The sequence below is a fragment of the Capra hircus genome, chromosome 5 (assembly GCF_001704415.2).
Source record: "Capra hircus breed San Clemente chromosome 5, ASM170441v1, whole genome shotgun sequence".
In the NCBI taxonomy this organism is placed as follows: domain Eukaryota; kingdom Metazoa; phylum Chordata; class Mammalia; order Artiodactyla; family Bovidae; genus Capra; species Capra hircus.
In genome coordinates, this window is record NC_030812.1 from 104,258,699 (window position 1) to 104,280,603 (window position 21,905).

A 21,905-nucleotide genomic window follows, 5' to 3' on the forward strand; every position below is an offset into this window, starting at 1 on the left:
TGAGTTATCCTTAACGAATGACACCGAATAACCACACTTCATTGTTTTGTCAACAGATATCCAGGCTTTTCTGCCCCATCCTCTCTCGTTGGCTCTGCTCCATTCCTGAGATTACATAAGTGTGTGTACGTGCACACACACACACACACACTCCAATCCCATTAAACACACAAATGCCAGGGTGAAGAGGATTCAAGGATTTAAGGAGTCAAGAACTCACACCAGGCAACCGTGTTACTTGGGAACACGACTAGTGTAGAAATAAATGATGAAGATGACCTTAGGACCGGATAGAGATCAGGAGACTGTTCCCCGTCTCACGGGGAAGTTAAGAGCAAGGATGCTACAGCTAGAATGCCTGGACCATGAGACTTGCACCAGCGGCTCCTCTGGGGTGGAGGTTCTCACAGAGCTGCTGGGAAAGCAAACAAATCGGAGCAGGCGACGCGCTTAGAAATGTGGCTGCATCCGCCACGCTGGTGAAGTGTCTCTTGTTGTTTCTGCTGTTGCTTTATGATAGGTGAGGAAGCTGAGGTATAGAAAATAATTTGCTCAATTTATCTATGCTACTTGACTCTTGGAAGAACACAACCTAAGGACAGAATCATAAATGTCATCACTTATATAGAGGAAAAATATCCACCGTAGCATCATTTAGAACAAAAAGCTAGCAAACAACCAGAATGACCCACAGTAGGCGGTAGGTTACCAAAATGATGGTGCATCTATGTGATAACTGCATGAGAAAATTAGAGGCAAAATATGGAGCTTTTTTTTTTTTTTTAATGAAATACAAAATGGATCTCAACAGAGAGAGATGCAGAGACAGAGCTGGTCTGGAAGAAAAACCAACAAAATACCCACACTGAAAGTCTCTGGTTATGGGACTGTGGGAACTTTTATTTTCTTCCTTATGTTTTTCTAAATTGCACTAGTTTTCCATAATGAGCAGATGCAACTTTTAAAGTCAGTAAATAAAACTGTTTGTTTCAAGCCGTTTGCTCAAACAGCACGCTCGGAGTTCACATGGGCTTCCTCTGTTTCTGGCCAGCCCTCTGCTGCTTGTCAGGCTGCACCCGCAGTAGGAAGCGAGGCAAAACGGGATAAAGATGAGGCACAAACACCAAAAAGCACCAGGACCTGGGAGCTGGGCAGGACCGGGAGCCAGCTCAACAAGGACCCTGGTCCCGAAGTGCAGCCCCAGCTCCTGGGACTGAGCTGAAAGGGCAGAGCTGGACAGGCCTTCCTATCAGAGAAACTGCATGGCTCAGTGGGAACATCCTAGCAAACAGTCCAACACCGCCCTCGGGGTTACCCAGAAACAGCAAGAGGCAGCTCCTACTTTGAAGACACCAAAGAGCTGTACCTACCTGGCTTTGTCTTTTCTGCAGGCTCCCTCTGCAAGTGGGGAGCCAGAGAGCCAGGAGGACACTAGATCAGCATCTTTGCTGGTCTGCATTCCCTCCTTCTCCTTAACACAGAAGCGCCGTCCACACCCCGCGTCTTTCCAGTCATAAAGCCAAGCTTCTGACACAGACAACACCGAGGAACGCTCATTTTGCTACTCTGAGATTTAAAAGATTAAGAAATCACTTAATGACTAAGAAAGACTTCATCTAAGCAAACAGGAAGGAAGGAAGGGAGGGAAGGAGGAAAGATGGAGAGGAGGCGGGAAGAGGGAAGATAGAGAGAGAGGGAAAGTAACTGAGAAGCAGAGGGAAGAGATTTATCATACTCGGTATCACAGAAAAAGCTATGACCGCTTCCAAGACTTTGCTATAACCAGCTCAGTATATTTTTAAAGTGTTAAGTTCTGATCTTTGTAAAATAAGAGACTGGAGCAGATAACCTCTAAAACTGAATGATTCTATGTAAAGTTGAAATTGTAAGTTAACGCCCACTCTCTCTTTGAAAGATCACTCTAGTGGCAAAAGTCAAGCAATAAAGTTGGCCAAGCGATCAAGGGAACCAGCTGTACATTTAATGAATAGGCTTGAGCGCCCATAGAATTTTCCAGCAAAAGCTCAAAAATTGTCTAATGCAACCACCTCACTGTACAGATGAAGACTCTGGGACAGAATCATACTGACAGTTAATCCCTGCCCAGTGCCAGGCAGGCAACCTGCTCAGGGTCACAGCAAGCCAGTGACAGCTGCTGCTGCTGCTGCTGCTAAGTCACTTCAGTCGTGTTCGACTCTGTGCGACCCCATAGACGGCAGCCCACCAGGCTCCTCCGTCCATGGATTTTCCAGGCAAGAATACTGGAGTGGGGTGCCATTGCCTTCTCCGAAGCCAGTGACAGACCCAGAATTAAATGTGATTTCCACTTTGTCCACAGTCCACTTGTTCTGACTCTTGGTGGATTTAAAGACGAAACCATCAGTTATCAGAAGCTCCTCCTCACGCACAGTCCAGGATGTCCAGAACAGGAGCCGAGACAAAGGCAACAGCAGGTCAAGAGCAACCACATCCCCTCCTTTTGTCTCTAAGCACAGAAGGGACTTCCCCAGCAGCTCAGCGGTAAAGAATCTGCCTACAATTCAGGAGACCCAGGGGGGCCTGGGTTCGATCCCTGGTTCGGGAAGATTACCTGGAGAAGGAAATGACAACCCACTCCAGTATTCTTGCCTGGAGAATCCCATGGACAGAGGAGCCTGGTGGGCTACAGTCCATGAGGTCGCACAGAGTCAGGCGAGACTGAAGCGGCTCAGCTCAGCACACAGGCGTGCGATCTCTGATTTGGTTAACGACGTGCATGGAAATCAAACTGCAAGCACCGTAAGGCAACCCTGAAGCCAGTCATCCATCGGCGAAGTGTATGTGGAGCGTGGCCACTTGCAAGCAAAGCAGAACATAAAGTTCACCTCTAATGAAGAACAACGCTTCCAGTTCTTTTTCTCAAGGACCTCTACTTAAGAGCAAGGTCACCAGGGGAGGGAATGTCTCCTTCCGCATTATTCAGAGCCTTATCAACTCACTGATTCTGTAAGCCTCTGCACAAACTTCAGAGGAGTGTGGAAAACTTGAAGACGGTTGCTAAGGAGGTCCACAACGATCCATTTGAGAAGACTTTATTTAAAGGGCTGAGGTTTCACAGACTCAAATCCATTGCCGGGAGTTTCAGATCTCTTTGAGTTTCTCGAAATGTATTAATATTCCTTGGATTACAGGGGTTTTTTTGTGGGACATGAATAGAAGTTCCCTCCAAAAAGAGGTGGAGCTTCTGAGGTTAAAAAAAAAAAACAAAACTTTGAACAGCACTGACTTGAGAAGGGAAATAGCTTTACTCGCTGCAGGACTTCTCAGAGGCTTTACTCTTCTGCATATATGCCTTCTGTGTCTCTCAGAGGCAGTGCTATTTGGCTGGGTCGGGTCTTAGTTGCAGCTCCTGGGAGCTTCCTTGTTTTGTGCAGGATCTTTTCTTGCGGCCCACAGACTCTCCAGTTGCTGCTCGTGGGTGCTGGAGCACGTGGGCTCGGTAGTCGTGGTGCGCAGGCTTAGCTGTCCCTCGGCATGAGGAGTCTTAGTTCTCTGACCAGGGGTCGAACTTGCATTCCCTGCATCACAAGGCAGATTCTTAACCACTAGGACCATCATTTCTGAAACGGGCATCACGCCCAGAGATTCTGTTCCCATGGGAATGTTGGACTGGTGCTCGGCAGATCACCTTGAGGAACTGACAGAAGGAGCTATTCTAGGTAATCTGGTCAGTATACATTGCAGCAGAAGGAAAAATACGAGGAAGTTAAAGTACCACAGGCGATGTGTAACTGACATAGGAGGAAAAAGTCCCGACAACAAAGGCTGTGAAGCCCAAACACATATCCTTGAAGGGGTGTGGGATACGGATTCTCATTGAGGAAGTCTCAGGAGAGGCCTGGGGGATTTTCCTGGTGGTCCAGTGGCTAAGACTCTGGGCTCCCAATACAGGGGGCCCGGGTTTGATCCCTGGTCAGGGAACTAGATCCCACGTGCCGCAACTAAGACCAGGTGCAACCAAATAAATAAGCAAATATTAAAAAGAAGAAGAATAGGCCTGGGAAAATTAGGGACTTACTCAAGTGCAAGGCAGAGCACTGTATTCCCTGACTTCTGGAAGTCTCTTCTTACTCAGTTATTCCATGTCGTTTTGTCTTATTCTTACGTATTTACCGTGAAGCTCAACTGACTTCCATGCAAATGAAACACATCCTGAAATGCTGCATATAAAGAAATACGTTCTCTGTAAATTGAATCCTATTTCCCAACAGTTTGTGTTGTAATTTCAAAGAACATCGACCCCAAACACATAACAAAAGGCACGTCAATGAGCTGCTGGGCAACCCAGGTAGCACCCCACCTGGGCCCAGAAGCCAGGCAGGTAACCAGCTGAGCCCCAGATCTGTCTACACTCACTTACTCACATGCTCAGTTAATTCCTAAGGGAGCTGGAAGCTCTCACTGCTCCCAGGGATCTGCTGCCTCATTGCTTACGTCCTCTTTAAAGGGATTTACTAGAATCCTTGGATACTCTCTTCTGCTGGCATTTTTAGCCTGGAAGTAGTTTTCAAGTTGAAAAGGGCATTAAACCCCTTTCCATGAGTCTCCTCTGTGACAGTCAAGTATCTGATGATTGAATAGCTGGATCGTGGTCAGCCAATCTAAATTTGCAAAGCAAGAGAAACTATTATAGATACTTATATCTCCCAAAAGACTAATTTATGAGAGCTCCGAGTGGTTTCCACCATTCCAAAAGGTTGGACAGTTTTCAGATGCTTGCCAGTTGAAGCCTCAACATCCCACTGAACCAGGGAAAGAAAAGAGAGACCATGGAAATAATACTGCTCTCTGATTGGGTGCTTGCCAGGCCGTGTGACACACCTGGGCCAGCTCTGCCTCAGTACATTCCACTGGCCACCATGAGGGATGTTTTTACAGGGAAGAAAAGGCTCAGAGAGGTTCCCAACACCCCCAAGGCCACACGGCAGCAGAGCCAGAGGGTGGCAGCACTGGGCGCCAACTCCCGGGTTTGCTGAGATCACCTCTTCCGACTTGGTTTACAGAGAAACTAGGGGCTCAGAACTGCGTCCTCAAATCTCCCATCCTGCCTCACCTGACACGGCCACAGGGACGGAAAATGCCATGCTGCCAGGTGGCGCAGTGGTAAAGAATCTGCCTGCCAATGCAGGAGACCCAAGAGATGTGGGTTCGATCCCTGAACCAGGAAGGTTCCCTGGAGGAGGAAATGGCAACCCATCAGGAGCCTGGCAGGCTACAGCCCATGGGGTCACAAAGAGTCGGACAGGTCTGAGTGACCGAACTCGAACACGTCGGAATACTGGCAGATTCAGCACCTAGAGTCAAAATGCAGTAAGAAAGTCATGGAAATGGTAAGATTCTCCTCAAGTTCCCACTTCTGAAGATGCATTTTGAAAAGTATCCCCTGCTTCTGCCAACAAATAGAAAGGCTCTTTCTTTCTTAAATCTTTCTGAGAGTATTCCTTTACCCACCATTAGAGAAAGGGAATTAGGATGGTATTCATAGTAAATGTGCCACGAACTAGTCAAGGTTCCTTTTTCTATAGACCAGATATCCTCATGTAAGTTTAGCTATACTGCGATTTTTTTAATGTGAAAAGGCTCCCTACTATTGAAAACACCTCTGATAGAAAGTGAATCTATTATTTTTATACACACACATGCACACACACTCACACAACAAAAACAGCAACTTTTTAGAAGTGCACCTATTGGAAAAAGTGAGGCAGAGAAGCATTAAGATGGAAGGCCCATGATGGATTTCCTTGAAGTCCAATCTGATTTCATTTTTTCCACACTCCTGGAAACAGCAGATATTTTAGGGGGAATGGAAGGAAGGGTTATAGAATTTTTTTCAACTTGGGTTTTCTGCAGGGAAAGCTGTCCCTGGTAAGGGATGACCTCACCTCTCTTGGAATCCAGAGGATTTTGAGCTGATTGCAGCTCAAATTGCTTTTGAGACTTTCCATTTGAATTCTAGCCCTGAAATATCGCAATGAAATTACCCGTAAAGCACTGAAAAAAAGGGAGACTTTCTTATCTGCCTCCCAAGGCAATATGTTGGACATGGATCCAATTCTACAATGATTTAACTTTCAGCCAGTAAATCTCACAAACACAAGAGTTCCCCTGGGAGCCGAAACTCACTGGGAATAATCTCAGAAGGACAAGAAGGGGTCTGGGGCTGACAGCGGGGTCGTGATGTCCCAGACAGCCGACAGATGCAGAGTCCGGGCTGCGAGCAAGTGATGACCCAGAAAAGCCATATGGCCCCACTTTAGGAATGCCCTCTCTCAATTCTGCCCGGCTCCCAGCCGACAGGCATAGGGGACACCTAGTTATCTGACATCAGAGATGCAGGAGGTCATCCTCAAATGGGAAATAGCCCGACAGCACAGTGTGCCTTTTTCTCATTCTAGTCATTGTAGATGGAAAACCTTTATTGCTTCACACCCACCTGTGTCCCTGCCCACGTAACTGAACAGCGCATGTAACTTAGGGTGTTCTTTTTTCCCCAAATTGAATGGTCTTATTGCAATAATTTTAGGCTTCCCTTGTGGCTTAGATGGTAAAGACTCTGCCTGCAATGCAGGAGACCTGGGTTCGATCCCTAAGTCGGGAAGATTCCCTGGGGAAGGAAATGGCTACCCACTCCAGTATTTTGGCCTAGAGAAGTCCATGGACAGAGGAGCCTGGTGGGCTACAGTCCATGGCGTCACAAGGAGTCAGACATGACTGAGCGACTAACATTGCAATAATTCTAACATCGGGTGCTGAGAACCTACACAAGGGTGATGGCAGAGAGCCCCAGGATGTTATATTTGCACATTATATTTGCACATTAACTGAGCGTGTTCTTGATTGCCGGGAGGTCCCTGCTCCCCTGCAGGGACATCCCTCGTCTGGAGTTGTGACTGTCTCCTCCCCAGCTGCCAGCCCTCACCTCCGCTCCCTCCCACTGTCTGTGTCTGATAACTACCCTCCTCCCACCCCCATCTATGAGTCCGCTGTGACTCAGTCCAACACGATCCCGCAGGAAGGCTTCCAAGAGCGGCCACACAAGCTAGCAGCCACAGGTCACCAGATGGAGGAGACCAGGGCACCATGGTTCAGCCTCTGATGTTCCAGCCTGGGGTTCAAATGCACATGTAGGAAGAGGTCTTCCTCCCATGAGAAGCCCAACACTACAGGCACAGTGCCTCCATGGGCACCGGGCAAGAGCACCCGGCCTGGGGCCTCCCTGGTGGCCCAGTGACTAAGACCCCACACTCCCAATGCAGGCGGCCTGGTTTCCATCCCTGGTCAGGGAACTAGATCCCACATGCCTCAACTCAAGACACTGAATGCTGCAACAAAGACCAAAGATCCTGCGTGCCATAACTAAGACCCAGTGCAGCCAAATAAATAATAATTATTTTTTTAAAACAAAGGGATCACTCCGCCCTTCTGAAGCAGCGACTATGTTCAGTGCTTCTGACCAATGTTAGAAAACTGAAACACAGGCCCAAGGAGACCAGACCTATTATTCTTCAGAAGAAAACAAAAATCCAACGCTGCCTGTGAACTCTTCCAACATTTCTTCTGTTTTATTTTTTTCTATTCTTTCCACCTTTACTGAGGCGTAACTGTCGTGTCCAGTATTTCTTAGTGTCCCATCATCTCTGATTTAGGACATGTGGTCAGAAGTAGCTGTGAAATCTCAGGTTAGGCACTTTGTGATAGCTGTTTGGAATGCTGCACATATGTAAAACCATGTACCAGGGCAGAACAGATGCAGAAAGAAAAAATAAAGAGTAAAGTACAAAAAAAGATCTTCATGACCCAGATAACCACGATGGTGTGATCACTCACCTAGAGCCAGACATCCTGGAATGCAAAGTCAAGTGGGCCTAAGGGAGCATCACTATGAAAAAAGCTAGTGGAGGTGATGGAATTCCAGTTGAGCTATTTCAAATCCTAAAAGATGATGCTGTGAAAGTGCTGCACTCAATACGCCAACAAAGTCGGAAAATTCAGCAATGGCCACCGGACTGGAAAAGGTCAGTTTTCATTCCAATCTCAAAGAAAGGCAATGCCAAAGAATGCTCAAACTACCGCACAATTGCATTCATCTCACATGCTAGTAAAGCAATGTTCAAAGTTCTCCAAGCCAGGCTTCAACAGTAAGTAAACCGTAAATTTCCAGATGTTCAAGATTTAGAAAAGGCAGAGGAACCAGAGATCAAATTGCCAACATCCACTGGATCATCAAAAAAGCAAGGGAGTTCCAGAAAAACATCTACTTCTGCTTTATTGACTATGCCAAACCCTTTGACTGTGTGGATCACAACAAACTGTGGAAAATTCTTAAAGAGATGGGAATATCAGACCATCTTACCTGCCTCCTGAGAAATCTGTATGCAGGTTAAGAAGCAACAGAACTGGACATGGAACAACAGACTGGTTCCAAATTGGGAAAGGAGTACATCAAGGCTGTGTATTGTCACCCTGCCTATTTAACTTCTATGCAGAGTACATCATGTGAAATCCCGGGCTGGATGAAGCACAAGCTGGAATCAAGATTGCTGGAAGAAATATCAATAACCTCAGATATGCAGATGACACCATCCTTATGGCAGAAAGCAAAGAACTAAAGAGCCTCATAATGAAAGTGAAAAAGGAGAGGGAAAAAGTTGGCTTAAAACTCAACATTCAAAAGACAAAGATCGTGGCATCTGGTCCCATCACTTCATGGGAAACAGACAGGGAAACAATGGAAACAGTGAGAGACTTTATTTTGGGGGGCTCCAAAATCACTGCAGATGGTGATTGCAGCCATGAAATTAAAAGACACTTACTCTTTGGAAGAAAAGCTATGACCAACCTAGACAGCATAGCAGAGACATTACTTTGCTATGTCTAGTAATATAAAGGACCATCTAGTTAAAGCTATGGTTTTTCCAGTAGTCACGTATGGATGTGAGCATTGGACTATAAAGAAAGCTGAGTGCCAAGCCAAAGAATTGATGCTTTTGAACTGTGATGTTGGAGAAGACTCTTGAGAGTCCCTTGGACAGCAAGGAGATCAAACCAGTTCATCCTAAAGGAAATCAGCCCTGAATATTCATTGGAAGGACTGATGCTGAAGCTGAAACTCCAATACTTTGGCCACCTGATGCGAAGAACTGACTCGTTGGAAAAGACCTTGATGCTGGGAAAGACTGAGGGCAGGAGGAGAAGGGAGTGACAGAGGATGAGATGGTTGGATGGCACCACCAACTTGATAAACATGAATTAGAGCAAGCTCCAGGAATTGGTGATGGACAGGTAAGCCACAGAGTGGCAAAGAGTCAGACACAACTGAGCGACTGAACTGAACTGAAAGTAGAATAAAAAGGAAGGTGTGTACATGAGGAGAGCAGGTTGTCATTCACTCCCAGACTTCAGACAGGGACTTCCTGGCAGTTCAGTGGTTAAGATTTCACCTTTCAGTGCAGCGGGGCGCGGGTTCAATCCCTGGTCCGGGAACTAAGATCTCATAAGCCATGAAGGCAAAATACCAAAACATAAAACAGAAGCAACATTGTAACAAATTCAGCAAAGGCTTTAAAAATGGTCTACACCAAAAAAAAAAAAACTTTTTAAAAGCAAAATAAAACAGAAAACGAACACCCTTCCAGATGAGCAGAGGGCAACTGCCTGAGGTCTAGGGGTGAATGAGAAGCTGGGCTCACCACACACAAATGTATGTAGCTCCTGAAAAGCCTGACACAGCCCCTACAGCAGAGAGCAAACCTCACAGGCCACTCGAATTTTCCCAAGCACACCAGACTTTTCTCTCTTCCCAGGGATGCCAAATTGCCTTAAAGCAGCCGATGAGTGTCCGTCTGATTTATGACTCAGCTACCACGGGCTCTGAAAACTTCACTCTGTCTGACTCTGGTCCTGTGATTTTTGTTGTTTGTTCAGTCACTAAGCCATGTCTGACCCCTTATGACCCCATGGACTGCAGCACGCAAGGCTTCTCTGTCCTTCACCATCTCCCTGAGTTTGCTCAAACTCATGTCCATTGAATCGGTGACGCCATTCAACCATCTCATCCTCTGTCACCCCCTTCTCCTCCTGCCCTCAGTCCTTCCCAGCATCAGGATCTTTTCCAGTGAGTCTGCTCTTTGCATCAGGTGGCCAAAGTACTGGAGCTTCAGCTTCAGCTTCAGCATCAGTCCTTCCATTGAATATTCAGGGTTGATCTCCTTTAGGATTGGCTGATTTGATCGCCTTCCTGTCCAAAGGACTCTCAAGAGTCTTCTGCAGCACTACAGTCCAAAAGTAACCATTCTTTGGTGCTCAGCCTTCTTTATGGTCCGATTCTCACATCTGTACATGACTACTTGAAAAACCATGGCTTTGACTATGAGGACCTTTGTTGGCAAGGTGATGTCTCTGCTCTTTAATACACTGTCTAGGTTTGTCACAGCTTTTCTTCCAAGGAGCAAACATCTTTTAATTTCTCTATATTAAATCATGTCTTACGTGCAAGTTATTTAGAGATTCTGCAATGAATCCTTTAGGAAAAGAGCCTTTGAGCTTAAAAGTTGATATCCTGAGTCTTTTTTTTTTTTCTGTATTTCATTTCAATGTTGGTTTCAGAGAACAAAACTGCAGTCACCTGGGATGCCCTTTCTTTGAGGTGCAGGTGGCTGGGCACTCTGGGTGGCTGATCAGTGTCACTGAAGCCCCCTCGGCTGCCTGGCAGAGCAGGGAGCCAGGCTCTCCTGAGAGTGTGTGGCCTGGGAAATGCTTTCGCTTGCAACCTCGCAACCACCAGGTGGGCTGAGTGGAATTCACTTCCTTATTTTGCAGATGGTAAACAGAAGCATGGAGAGATTTATACAAGGTGCAGCTAACAGATGATTCAGACCTAAGTTCTCTCACTCTGAAAGCAAGGAAGCCAGGAAGTTCTGAATTCAGGATGGGGAGGGCAGTCCCATTTCCTGCCTGGGGCCAAATCCCCCACGGGACACTGCAGTGGCCTCAGGAATGAGCTAAGGATGTGTACAGCTGTTGGCCCGGAACTGAGACCCCCAAGCCAGCAGCTGCCCTTCAGTCTCAGTGGAAGCAGAGCAGAAAACCAAAGGAGGTGGGGGAGCAGCTTCTTTCGACCCTAGGGTCTCCTGTACCCTCTGAAAGGAGGAAATTGCTCAGACACTCAGTCGTGTCCAACTCTTTGTGACCCCATGGGCTGTAACCCGCCAGGCTCCTGTGTTCATGGGATTCTCCAGGCAAGAATACTGGAGTGGGATGACATGTCCTTCTCCAGGGGATCTCCCCGACCCAGGGATCAAACCCACATCTCCTGCGTCTCCGGCATTGGTAGGCAGATTCTTTACCACTAGCACCACTTGGGAAGCCCCTGAAAGGAGGGAAAAACAGTGGAAAACAACCAAGGAATGTCAGCAGGTACCCCACTGCAAAGGGGAAAGGACATGGTGGGACAAAAATGGACACTGAGGGTGAGGACCAGGGAAGTGGGATTTGAAAGCCGCTAGAACTGTAGACAAAAACTCTGAGCCAGGGTCCAGCTTATGGGTTCTGTCCCGAGGGCCACCTGTGAGACCCTGCATCTGTTCCAAAGAAGAGGATTCAAAGGATGTGTTAGAGGAAGGCTCTAGAAGAGAGCCACTCCCACCCTCCCAGACTGCTAACGCATGAGGGGAGGAGAACAGTGATGGGGTGAGGAAGGCCCCTCTAGAAAGGTGCATGAGCAGTTCCGAGCCTTCAGAGCCCCAGAAGGAAAACAGCACAGGGAGCCTGTGGATTTTCAGCCTAAAAGACAGACTGGCAAGTAAGCACAAGCCTCTCGGGGACTTCCGTGGCGGCCCAGCGGTTAAAAACCTGCCTTGCAACGCACGGGGCTCGGTTTCGATCCCCGTCAGAGAACTGGGGTCCTGCATACTGCCCAGTGAGGCCAAAACATTTTTTTAAAACACAAAACATGGGACTTCCCTGTGGTCCAGTGGTTAAGATTCCACGCTTGCAATGCAGGAAAAGCAAGTTTGATCCCTGGTTGGGGAACTAGGGATGCTTGGAGACGTGGCCAAACATAAAGCTATGTGCACATTCAGGAACCATGATTCATTCTCTCTTCGTGCTGAATATCCATTGGACTTTTCCTGGGTTCTGCTCATCACGTCTCACCTGAGGGCGGTGGACCACTCGATAGCCAGGTGCCCTTGAACTTGCCCACTGAGCCTCAACTGCCTTCTCTGCCAAAGAGGAAAACAATGCCTAGCCTTCCCATTGCATTTGGTTGTTGAAGAATAACGGCACTGATGATAATATCAACCTCTGTGTGGTGCTTGCTTACATCACACTGTGTACGTAGTGTTACTTGGTGTTACATAAACAGGATATTAACTCATCTAATCTTTGAAAAAGCCCTATGAGATTGGCCCCATTATGCCCCCATTTTAAAGAGAAGGAAATTGAGGCACAGAAGGTTCCAGAACTTGGTTCACATCACCCAGCCAGTGAGCAACAGAGGTTGGATCTGAACCCAGACAACTGGCTCCAGAGTCCAGGCTCCTAACCTCTGTTATAAGACATGATGTCTGAAAGCACTGAACTGAGATGCTTTCTTAAATGAAAGATGCCATTCTCATTCCTGTTAGGACCACTCTCATGGGGCAGGATGGATTCCCAGATAGGGGTGCTGCCCCAGCCTCAGACCCACCACCCCACTGGCCGGGTGCCAGCCTCCTGGAGGAGCGGGAAAGCACAGCACCAGCCCCCCCTGACTGCAGGACTGTCTTCCTATATTTTTTTCCAAGGCAAAATGTCTGCTGCCAAAAGCAGGGTTTGTCAGTCTCCTGGAGACAGCGGTTGTCAAGTCCTGGGAGCAAGCAAGCATGTCAAAAATAGCAGCACCGTAGACAGCTCGGCTGCAAGCTCCTTGGAGATGTTGGTTTCCCTCTCGCCAAAGAGACAGGGTCTGTCTGCATTCCCTGCACCTGTGATGAAGGCCACTTAAGGCTCCAAGACGTTTTCTAGGGCCAAGCAAAGAGTGTCTGCCGGGCGCGTGACAGACGAAAGGAAACCCTCTCCATAGCAACAAGGATGAGGTCAGAGCTGTGCTCAAAAAAAAAAAAAGTCATAGATAAACCATGATGAAAAAGAATATGAAAAAGGATGTCTATATATGTATAACTGAATCACTTTGCTGTACAGCAGAAATTAACACATTGTAAATCAACTATACTTCAATAAAATAATTTTTTTAATTGTCATAAATTCCACCAGGGCTAGGCCTCCCATAGCTAATGCTGATGGCCAAGGTTAGACCAGTACGGGTGGCCAAGGTGAGATACCAGTATTGAGGTGTCTGCCTCTTTTTCTTTCTTGTTCTGAAAGAAGCAGTCACTCATTCTAGAAAACCTTTCCAAGGTGCTCACTGATAGGTTTTCATCTCCTTCCTAGGGAGCACCAAGGTAACTCACAAGGACCTACTTATAGCACAAGGAACTCTGCTCAATACTCCATAACGACCTATATGGGAAAAGAATCTTTAAAAATGAGTAGATATACATATAGGCATAGCTGAATCACTTTGCTGTACACCTGAAATTAACACAACATTGTAAATCAAGTAGTCTCCAACAAAAAGGTTTTTTTAATATATGGAACAAAGAGGTGGCAAGAACGCCCTTCTCTAGGAATTCAGAGCAAAGGGAGGGGAAAGAAATGACCATCTCCAGCCCCGCAGGGACCTTAGGCCCAGATCAGGAAAGTGGTTCATCGTGAGACATGATAATACAGGCACTAGGAGCCCATCTGTCTTCATTCCCAGCGGCTTGCATCTAGAGGCTCTCTCTCGGGAGAAGCCCCAAGCTCCAGCCCGATTCTGCCCCAAGAGAGCCTCGCACCCCGGAGCAGCCCAGCATCAAATGGGAGTGAGAGAGGAAATCCTTCAGTTTAAAGAATGGGTTTCTTTTCCTTCTCTAAGTGACCCTGACAAGCTAGAATTAGACCAAACTTTGCTTCCCTGGGCAATAACTCACAGTCAGAACCAATCAGAGCCGGCCCGGCAGGTTCCAGCCAGATTGTCCCAGGAGGACCGCGTTCCTTGGAAATCTATCTTGGCATTTATGGAGAGATGCCGGGGGACAAAACATTGCCAAAAGCAAGGTCTCAGCCAGCGGAGAGAAGGCATGATAAATAGCAGGACTGGAAGGTGTCACGTAAGGAAAAGCACCAAGGGTGGGGAGGGGAAGAAAGGGATCAGTGAGGGGGAAGGCAAGTGAGAGCAGAGAGCAATGACATCTGATGAGCACTCCAAGAGGAGGACCAGCTAAGGGAAGACCCTCACCCCCGCTTCTTCTGTTTTCTGAATGCGCCATAAGCCTGCAACACCCAATCAGCCACTGGAGGGTGGGGGGCAGACCAAGAGAATAACACCTTGGCTCCTATGTAATTTCTCAAGGAACTCTGAGTTTCCAGGGAAACAGAGATGAGGTGGAATTTTCTGCATTTGTTTGCGAGGTTTTGCCAGCAAAGTGTAAACCCCTTAGCTTTGGGCGGGTTGCGGGGGGGGCGGGTTGCGGGGGGGCGGGGTGGGCAAGTTCATTGTCTTTGCGCTGTCACGAGTCATGTTCAACATGCTTATCATAGTTCAAGACAAGCTGACCAGGCTCTGCATGGACCAGAAATGGCTTAGTCTGTCTTCAGAGCCAAAAGAAAGGAGCACGTCAATCCCACAATGGTCTCATTGTCAAAATTCAAAACAAAACAAATGGTTCCTAGCACTGGACAGGAGCAGCATGAAAGCTCTAAAGTGTCCCCATGCGGCAGGGAAAAAAACTGTCATCCTTCTCAAATATGCAATCTGGTCCATCTTTAAAGAGGCTTAACGTCTAGATTTATAAAACCAAACCATCTCCCAGACAAGACATGAAACTCTGGGGTTATTAGCCTCATGTCACTTAAAAAAAAAAATTCAGTGACTTTTGTGAGTTAACTTATCAAGTACAACTGTCACAGCAATCCTCTTTTAGAAAATGTCCATTACCCTCATGGGAAAACACCCTGATGTTGGGAAAGACTGAAGGCAGAAGGAGAAGGGGGCAGCAGAAGATGAGATGGTTGGATGGCATCACCAACTCCATGGGCATGAGTTTGAGCAAATTCCGTGAGACGGTGAAGGACAGGGAGGCCTGGCGTGCTGCAGTTCATGGGGTTGCAAAGGGTCGGACACAGCTGAGCAACTGAACAACAACCCTCCGAAAACCTAATATCCTGATACATGTGGGACTCAGTCTACATGACCTCCAGCAAAGAGACGCACAAAGAAAAAGCCTCCTTATAAATCAGTTGGTGAATCTTAAGCCACCTTTCTAAGGAGAGTCGTCCCCTGCACTTCACACCACTGGGATTTATGAACTCTGCTTTCAGGATATGAGAGAGACAGCTCTGAGGACCTTCGAGTGAATTCAGGGCATTCAGAAGGCCAGCCTTGAATTAAGGCTTTTTCTAGGTTAATTCCACTCTATGCCTTCCTCCTACATCCTCTTTTCGGTGTTTATTTCACTGTATCTATAGCGCATTGTCTGGAACTCTTCCGCAAGCTTCTCAAGGTTGGGGACCCGGAGTGAGCAGAGTCCAGTGGTACTCAAGCAAAATATTTATTTGAAATATATGAGGTCCTCTTTCTTCTCTCCAACCCGCCTTCTCTATTTTCTACTTGCAGATTCAGGACATTTCATCAGAGATGTTTTCTAAACCCACAGCAATCTCATCTTGCTCCAGAAACTCAGGATTCCACCCCCAGAGGTGAGCACGCTAGGACAGGACGCAGTACTGTCAGGAAAACAGAGTCCACCAGCTGGAGAACAACCTTCTGAGCAAACACCCAAGGTCACAGCCATCCTCAAATGCAAAGAGTGAGCCCAACTGAAACGCCCTACGGTGCTCCCAGCTCCCGAGAAAGTGACAGAAAGATGCACAAAGAAGGAAGAAGAGGTTCAAATGGCAGATGAGGGAAAGCCAGAAAGGTGAGAAGAAAGAAAGGCAGAGCAAGAGAGACTGCAGAGAATAAGGAAGGAAGGAAAATGCAGAGGAAAAGGGGAGGTGATTTAGAAGGGGGAGTGAAGGGAGATAGCAGTGTGCAAGCAGAAACAGGAGAGTAATATCGATGGAGACAGAAACACACGGAAAGAGAGCGAGTGAGCAAGGAGGCTGCTTAGGAAAGACAGTCAAAGGCTTCATTCTCCCCAGATGCATGCTCTCCCGCCCCTTTTCTGCCCCTCCCCACTCCTGTTCTAATTTGACCCGAAAGACTGAGCCAGAACAAAATTCCCCAACAGCAGAACCTACCTCGGGTGCAAAGGAGGCCAGCTGTCCCCTTCTCTCCTGGGGCTTCTCAGGCAGGAGGAATCCCCCCACGTCTCAGCTGAGCCTGACAGATCCAGGAAGACCTCTGGGAGCTCCTGCCGGCCCAATTCAGGTGTAACAACGACCTGAACCCCTCTGCTGACAGCTGTGAAATCGCCACCCCAGCTGTCACGGCGACACGGGGCACAGATTCCCTCGGTGCTCAGGGAACAAAATCCACATCAAGAGGCTCAGAGTCAAAGGGGGTCACTTGGAGAAATCCATCAGAGGAAGTAGGTCAGGTCACAGCCTCCCAGTTTGTCTTGGATGTCTTTAAGAAGAACCATCTATGAGGTCCCTCCCAGGAGCTAGACATTTCCTTGGGAAGAAGCATCATCTCTCTGTCTTAGAGCTGGGAGGGGCCGATGTGAGTGCTCCATGGTGCTATTATGGACTAACACTAGTAGCAGCTGCCTCTTGAGAAGCTAGTCCCCTCCAAGGCCATTTCGAAAGAGAGAATATGGTCTAACTGGCAGTTGCCTAGCACTCAAGTTTCTGAAGACTCAGGAGTGAGATGAGATAGCTCCAGTGATGGGCTGGGGAAACCAGGAAGGTCCAGATAGGAAGCTTTGGGGACCTGCTTCCCTTTCTTTTTCCAAAGGCCACACATCCCTGTCCCAGCCCTGCCAGCCCCTAAACAACGTTATGTGAGGGGCGTCCCCATTTCAGAAGCTGGGAATACATTGTCTCTCGTTCTCCGTGGCTGCCCAAATCAGAAGACAGAACAGTCTGGAAGGTTGCTACGGCAACCAGAATCCCCGGAGAGCCCAGCTCTTCATAAACCCTTTCCACTCGGGCATGCTCTGACTTGAAATGGTGAGGACGATGAAAACACACACACACCCATTCTGAGAAGGACACATCCGTGTTTCAACATTCACTCTCGATGTGAGCATCCCTTTTGCCTCTGGGTGGGCCTTCTCTTCCCCCCTCCCCCTGAACTGTCAGGAGTAATATTCCAGAACAGATGTGGAAAACTGGCACTTCATTGCCTCAGAGCAGGTGTCTGAATCGTGAGCATTTTCTCTTGTATTTCAGATTTGGAGAAGCCAAGCACCCAGTCAAGATGGTGCTGGCCGTAAAAGGATGCCACTGAATCGCTCCAAAGAGCACCTTCCATGCTGAAGGGGAAGAAGCATAGAATAAGGCCCAGTTCAAGAGGCGAGGGAGGGATTTAAAAAGCTAAGGACCCAGAACAGCCTGGACGTGGGCTTTGGACCCAAAGCGGGAACCCTGGGAGGAGGCTTTGCCTATGGGACAGGGGGAAGCAGGATAACGAGCTAGAAATCATTGCAGAAGTTCACGCATTTGCATAGCATCACCCCCAGGATCCAAGCTGAGTTCCTGGGCCATTCCCCAAGAAGTCGGGGTGGAGGGACAGACGTCAATGTTCCCATCAAATGGGTGGGGACACCGAGGCACAAAGAGGAACTGTGGCCCCCAAGTTACCCTGTAAAGTGCAGCAACATCCAGACACAGTGTCTCTCAAGAAAACCCTCAAGAGGCTGTACCTCGTAAGCTGGCTCTTCGAGAAAAGCTTAAAAAAAAATTCTCATCAAGGAGTCTTAAAGCCTAGATTATAAAACTAAAAACATGTTAACAGTCCTTCTGGTTTCTGAACTGCACCCAGGAGAGCTCAGAACAGTACATCACAGTTGATCAAGGCAGCAAATGAATGGCAGTGCAAAGAGGAGAAAAAGGGGACGTGGGGAAGTGGTACAGGAAGAGCAGTTCAGTTCACGATGGAAGAAGATGGCTCAGACCAGGTGGGGGCACCACTGGGCATCTCCCCGGTGACAGCCAGCGGCTTCGGCTCCAGGGCTGGAGCAGGAGAATGTTTACCTGACTCAGCAAAAAACAAAACAAAACAAAACAAAAAACCTCTACCAGTGAGGCTGTCGGCAAAAGAACAATGCTTCTTCCTTACTCTAAACCTCCTGTCTCATTGCCTGCAAAATGCAAACAGAAACCCACGCTAGCATCCAATGTGTGCTTTTACCTGGCGGCAGATTTAAGCTGGAGTCTGCTTTAGCAAGCCTTCGGCTGCAAACCTAAGTCAGATTCCCAGGAAGAAGGGTGGAGGGCTAGAGAGGGCTGGGGGAAGTGAGGGAAAGGAATTTGCTGTCAGCAAAATGACTCCTCCACCGCTCCGAGATGGCACTGTCTAAGGGACACTGCTTCTCTAAGAAGCAGTCAGGCCAGGTACGTGGTTCCGTTCGGCCATTTCTCGCAGCTCCGTGGTTCCCCTTTGTCAGTTCCTCCACACAGGAAGGCACCTGAACAGACAGAGTATTTGGCTCTGAGAAGGAGGAGCCTTCCTGGAAGCCAGAGAGTCAGGGGAATCAGAGTCGAGAGAGCCAAGTGGAGAACAGAAACTAACATCTATCGTGCCAGGTCATGCTAGAAGAATCCACTGGCCCTTTTGGTCCAGGACTGACCTCTCACGTCCTCCAAATGGCCAAGTGTCATCGTAGTTTCTCTAATTGCATCCAAGATTAGAGACAGATAACATATGTTCAGGCTGTGCAACTGAAGGCTCTCCTAAGGCTTCTCTGCAGAATGACCAGCCGACCTTACAGGGCACTGGAGGAAAACAACAGGATGAGTACTGTTTCTGTCCACCGGCTTCGGCTAGTTAGCATGTGGCCAGAAGCTACGATGGGAGGGTGCATGCCCCAAAGCCAAGGATGCTAAGGAGAAAGAAGACCCAGGTATGCCTGGTTTCCAGCCTGTCAACGTTACTCTTCCTAGAGGCATCACCAGTCCCAAACGTGAAAAATCAAGAGTCTCGAGGGAAGGTCAGATGGAAATCTCATCCACGTGACATAAGATGGGCACGAATGGGTGGCACCATTAGAATTTCAAAAATGTCACTTAGATGGAGAAACCTGGGGTGCTGCAGGGGTCGAGTAACGAGGCTGACAGTCCAGGTGTACGGGCCTGGTGCCAACCACTGTGGGGTGAGGGAGTCAGGAGGTCACCTGGAGCTGGGGTGAGAGTAGTGGAGGATGAGAAAGGTCCCTAAGGAAGGGTGTTTGGTGTGTCTTCCTTCCATGCAGGCACTGCCCGCATCCATCAGACCTCAGTGAGCATCCTTTTCTCTGCATACCCTCGATGTGGTGTGGGAAGGTAGCTGGGTCTCCGCTCCCGGGTGGCCTCTGAGAATTCAGGCTTGCCAAGTCCACTATCAGCTGCCTTCAGGTCCGGGGCAGGCTGCCCGCAAGTGACGTGGGTATACTGGCCTTGCTCCTCCTGCTCTGTCTCCCGGTGGTAGAAGTAGTTGAAGTTGGAGACGATGACTGGCACGGGCAAGGCGATGGTGAGGACCCCGGCGATGGCACACAGGGAGCCCACGATCTTGCCCCCCACCGTCATGGGGTACATGTCCCCATAACCTACGGTGGTCATGGTGACCACCGCCCACCAGAAGGCATCCGGGATACTGGGGAAGAGCGAATCGTCGTCGTCGGCCTCTGCGAAGTAGACGGCACTGGAGAAGAGGATGACCCCGATGAAGAGAAAGAAGATGAGCAGGCCCAGCTCCCGCATGGAGGCCTGCAGCGTCTTGCCCAGGATCTGCAGCCCCTTGGAGTGGCGGGACAGCTTGAAGATGCGGAACACGCGGACCAGGCGGATCACTCTGAGGATGGCCAGGGACATGGCCTGCTGCCCGTTCTGGCCGCCCCCGCCACTGGCCGATTGCTGCTCCTGCTGCTGCACCAGCTCGGTGCCCAGGGTGATGAAGTAGGGGAAGATGGCCACCAGGTCGATGATGTTCATGATGTTCCGGAAGAAGGCTGGCTTGCTAGGGCAGGCGGAGAAGCGCACCAGCAGCTCGAAGGTGAACCAGACGATGCACAGCGTCTCCACCAGAAAGAAGGGGTCGGTAAAGAAGGAGCCCCCAAGAGTACTTAGTGAGGATGAGCCCCCTGCCACCATTCCCCCGGGGGCGATGCCAGGATGGAAGGTATAAGAGTCACCTTCATCCTCCTCTTCCTCCTGACTGCCCCTGGACACTGGGGAGACGCCGCCACCGTTGCTTCCACCTCGACCGTCTGCACGGAACTGGGGCAGCGTCTCCAGGCAGAAGATGACGATGGAGATGAGGATGACCAGGACGGAGACGATGGCGATGCCCCGGGCGGGCCCCGAGCTCTCCGGGTACTCGAAGAGCAGCCACACCTGGCGCTGGAAGGGCTGGGAGGGCAGCGGCTTCTCGTCCACGCCACCCTCGGGCAGGCAGCCCTCGTCCTCGCGGAAGGCCGCCAGGGCCTCGTCCCCCAGCTGGTAGAAGCGGATCTCCTCCAGGAAGATGTCCAGCGGCACGTTGACCGGCCGGCGCAGCCGGCCCCCCGACTGGTAGTAGTAGAGGATGGCGTCGAAGCTGGGCCGGTTGCGGTCGAAGAAGTACTCGTTCCTCAGCGGATCGAAGAAGCGGACGCGGCGGCCGGGGTCCCCCAGGAGCGTGTCCGGGAACAGCGACAGGGTGCGCAGCTGCGTCTCGAAGCGCAGCCCCGAGATGTTGATGACCAGCCGCTCGCTACTACAGCAGCCGCCGCCGCCGCCGCCGCCGCCGGCCTCCGGGAAGTCTCCCGCATCCTGTTGCTCGCCCTCCGGCCCGCGGACCTCCCCCGGCGCCGCCAGCGTCAGGGATTTCTCCGATCGCATGTCCCCTCCGCGCTGCGCTCCCCGCCGCTAGGACGGCGCCCACGACACGACCACCACCCGGGCGCCGCGGCGCCTCCCAGCTCTCGGCGGCGCCCTCTTTGCAGGGTGGGGCTTGCAGTTCGAGCCGGCGGCGGGTCCCTGAGTTCCGAAGCCCTGGTCTCTGCCGGGCTAGGTCTGGGGAGGCGACCAGGGCGCGGAGGGCTCGGCCCCGCGCCTCCAGGTATCCGCGCCGGATGCCAGATGGAGCTTGGAGTACCTGGAACCGCAGCCTGGCGCGTGTGCAGCTGGACGCCCGAAAAAGACGCGTGGCTTGGCCCCTCTCGCCCCGCCCCAGACTGGGCTCCGCGACGCGGGGGTCCGCCCTGGGTGTCAGCACGTTCCAGCTCCCACGGCTCCAGACCCCCTGCCGCCCCCGGGACCCGTGCCCCAGATGCGCCTCCCACCTACTCGGCCAAGAAGCCCGGCGGGGCTCGGCCTCCGCCCAACGGCCACCGCGCGTTCAGCTGACCAAGGTCGCCGTTCCCGCCGCCACGGCTGCCACCGCCTCCCTCCGAGCCGCGCCGCCGGCCTGCGAGAGGGGCCCTGGGGCCGCCCCGGGGGCCGGGGCGCGCGGACCCACCTCCCCAGCGCTCAAGCCTTTGCTGCAGCCGCCGCAACTGCAGCGGCTCGGCTCTCCGCTCTGCCCTTCCTTCCCAACACACTCTCTCCAAGTGACGTGGCAGGCCCCGCCTGCTGCCCCCTCCCACCCCACTCCCGCATGACACCCCTCGCCCGGCCAGGGGCTGCGCGAGCCCGGGCGCGGCGAGCAGAAGCAC

The 21,905-nt window shown here is 50.2% G+C and overlaps 1 protein-coding gene and 1 long non-coding RNA gene across 2 annotated transcripts in view; one reads left to right on the forward strand and one right to left on the reverse strand.

Moving 5' to 3' along the window:
* KCNA6 (potassium voltage-gated channel subfamily A member 6) overlaps positions 1-21,192 on the reverse strand; it is a 37,055-nt gene extending 15,863 nt beyond the window's left edge. The window contains exon 1 of the mRNA XM_013964277.2: positions 16,366-21,192. Coding sequence (XP_013819731.2) covers positions 19,498-21,090 — 1,593 coding nt within the window. The 5' untranslated portion in view covers positions 21,091-21,192 and the 3' untranslated portion in view covers positions 16,366-19,497. The remainder of the gene's footprint in view (positions 1-16,365) is intronic.
* LOC108636065 lies at positions 15,248-17,971 on the forward strand. The gene is made up of 2 exons (XR_001918113.1): positions 15,248-15,822; positions 17,461-17,971. It is a non-coding gene; the product is annotated as an uncharacterized LOC108636065 (long non-coding RNA).